The 3101-nt window shown below is 39.3% G+C and overlaps 2 protein-coding genes across 2 annotated transcripts; both read right to left on the reverse strand.

Annotated features, from left to right (window-relative positions):
- Positions 1 to 625: 625 nt before the first annotated feature.
- LOC112468969 lies at positions 626 to 1359 on the reverse strand. Its single transcript, XM_025038406.1, has 2 exons — positions 1273 to 1359; positions 626 to 1199 (listed from the first exon to the last, which is right to left on the reverse strand). The coding sequence occupies exons 1-2, from the start codon at positions 1338 to 1340 to the stop codon at positions 626 to 628; spliced, it is 642 nt and encodes a 213-aa protein (XP_024894174.1). The 5' UTR covers positions 1341 to 1359.
- A 364-nt stretch (positions 1360 to 1723) lies between these two features.
- LOC112468970 (E3 ubiquitin-protein ligase rnf146-like) lies at positions 1724 to 2824 on the reverse strand. Its single transcript, XM_025038407.1, has one exon. The coding sequence runs from the start codon at positions 2275 to 2277 to the stop codon at positions 1732 to 1734; it is 546 nt and encodes a 181-aa protein (XP_024894175.1). The 5' UTR covers positions 2278 to 2824; the 3' UTR covers positions 1724 to 1731.
- Positions 2825 to 3101: the final 277 nt, after the last annotated feature.

Consider the following 3101-nt stretch of genomic DNA (forward strand, 5'->3'; position numbering starts at 1 on the left):
AAAAAGTGACAGGCAAGGGGACTCACGTAAATCCAACACCCCACTCTACGTGGCTTCTTAAAGGAAGATTACGTTTACGATTTTACTGTTCACGTGTGGAGAATCAACAAGAATGAATAATATGATTTCAATCTCGGATCTCCTTAAGTAACGTTTCTACAAATCTATCTGTAAGAAGCCTCATAACTCGCAAAGTACTTAATGAAAAATGACTTAGTTATGAGTGTTTTGGAAAGCTCTCGAAATAAGCTACAATTAAAGATATGTAAAAATAGGGGGTTCTATATAAAATATTGAAATCGACATTCACGTGACCTTTACATGACTATCCAAGGTCAAACCAATGACACCATCTTATGTCCCCCTTGAAACCATACAACTTTTATCTGAAACATTTTTCTGAAAAACGCTTAGTTTTCCAAAAAAATGCTTGATACGGGCGCGCTGATGCACCATGTATACTTGAAGTATACACTCTAAATACTTCCGTTTAGGCTGGAATTGACTAAATATTACTTCCAAGGGTATAAGGAAGTGATTCCAGCCATTTTGGTCCAATTTTGAAGGGGTGCCGAAAACAGGCCTTAGGGACCCTCCTCCTTTTTTAACCATATTATATACTTATTTATTTCTCATGTAGCGCAATATACACAATAGTATCTAAAGCGTAGGCTAATAATTCGCAATCAATAATCAAATTTTTATCATAAACTTCACGCAAGACTGTAACTGCGTTACATTTATCGATGATCCAATTTTGGCGTAAAATTGTTACAAATTGTTTGAATTTTTCACTTACGCCGTGAACATTTTGACATAGTTGAAAATACACATTTTCAACGCAATGTTCTAGTTCGCACAGGAAGAGTACGGTTGACGGTTTCATGTACAAGCTGGTGCCGCACGATGTCAATTTTACAATATCTGCGTCACGTATTTTAACAAGTTCCAAATCTCGAAACGTTAGCGATGATGGTGCCGATGACTGCACGAGTCGCTGTATATCTGCACGTTTTTCGATGAATGTCACCCACGTTGCATGAGGCAGAATTATCCGATTGCCTCGGTTATCGCCAATAAGTATATCCACAGAGGACATAGGTCCAGCGTTGATTCCAACATCCAAAAATTTATATGCGGTCGATGTCAAGGCAAATCTCTTTCCCAAAATACGAGGCGTGTAGCGGGGTTTATCAAAACTGAAAAAAATACAATTATGTTTATAAAAGTTTTTTTTTTGCACAAGTATATACGAAAATTAGCGGTACATACTCATTGTGCTGTTTCTCACACGTTTCGTCCTGAATCGGAACGTAGTAGTTCGCACCGTGAGTGTTCATCGTATCTGGAGGCTGTTTATTGCAACGTACTCGAACCGTATCGAACTCTCGACTGCGCGCTAATATTCACCCAAGGTAGCGATTTGGTTGGATCCTTCCACCAGGTCGCGTTCCGTTTCATTGAGATGTTCCATGTTTTTTATACTGTCTTTTTCACACACTATTTTTAAATTACGCCACAATCTTCGAAGGAGCACTTGCACGTGACTCGATCACACGCTGAACAATATCATGTGCAATTGAACGTGATTGTGCATGCATGTATATACCCGATATCAAGTATTTGTATAATGCTGTATGAAACCATTCAATATAGTTGAGTATGTTGTTAAATATGGATTTGGAATTGGAATCTTCGATCTTAACGGGCAAATAATCCATTTTACAAATGTTATTGTACACCCGAGACACCCTTGCACGGAGCATCTTTTCTATCACGTTTGATATTACGTTTGTAACGTGGGTTGTATTTTCTATATTGACATTTCTTTTCAAAGTCAAATACGTAAAGCATGCCACAGATCAAAAGTTCGCATTGCGCGTCACCTAGTTTGTAAATAGTCTCCAGATCATTGCTTGTCCTCGGATTATATTTCCACCAACCATTTCGACCTTTGTAAAACCATTGATACTCTTCCTCAGGATGTTCCGATTCCTTCTGAGGCTCCTCCACTTCCACCAGCTGAGGTCTCTCGAGAAAATCCGGTGGGATCTCTTGACGACACATCGGACACCGCTTGCTCTGATTAGCGACACCCTTTACACACAGATAGCAGTATATATGGCTGCAGGGTAATCGTGCTGGATGGATACATGGCTGCAGGCATACTGCGCATTCTGGCACAACAGTGGGACCTTCCTTTTCCTCGGAATCCTTATCCTTCTCTTTAATGCCGCCGCCAGATTTTTCCGACACGTCGAGCTTTGCTTGCGCCATGGCAGGACGAGTCGCGCGACCGCCGACAGGGTCAGAGTCTCATCCGACGAAACCCGATACAGCTCTTATGCATGAACGACATAGTGCAAGTGCACCATCCGTTGAATAATAAAAAAAAAATAGTACGCACTCTTTTGTATGTAAATTTAGTGCAACGATTTCCTCACGCGACACTATTCTTTCAATGACTTTTTTACGACCATCTTCTTCTTCGCTGAAATAATCACTGTCATCCGTTAACGCGCGATTCTCGTCTACATCTATATCGAAATTATTGTCATCTCCTTTATCGTGAAAAGTATTCCTCTGTATTGAATACTCGGCACAAAAAATGTAAAATAACCGCTATACTTTTTTCCAATCGATGTACCGACGCGTAGACTATCAAATCACAGACTGTGATTTTGACTCGTTTCATTCTTTCTTATATACTTTTTCTATTGCCTTTTTTTCTCTCGTTCCAACTAGAGCATCGCGTATCGTTTTTTCTGTTTTAGTGCATGGTGTGCATACACTGCAAATTTTGCAATTTCGCATAAGTCAATGGAGCGATTTTTTTTTTTTTTTTTTTTTTTTTTTTTTTTAGAACATGTCGCGACATGTCTCGCGATGATTTCATCGAACACGTGCAAAACTGCAAATTTTGCAAATAGCGCCGATGTATTGCTGTTGCAATTATACAGATCAAATCACCAAAAGTCAATGGCATGATATCGTTTTCAAGAACATACGTGTCTCGCAATGATTTCATCGAACACGTGCAAAACTGCAAATCACACATTTTTCGATAAAAAAGCAAACGATGCATCATTAGTAGGATATAA

The sequence above is a fragment of the Temnothorax curvispinosus genome, unplaced genomic scaffold (assembly GCF_003070985.1).
Source record: "Temnothorax curvispinosus isolate PA1 unplaced genomic scaffold, ASM307098v1 QBEX01002317.1, whole genome shotgun sequence".
Lineage (NCBI taxonomy): Eukaryota > Metazoa > Arthropoda > Insecta > Hymenoptera > Formicidae > Temnothorax > Temnothorax curvispinosus.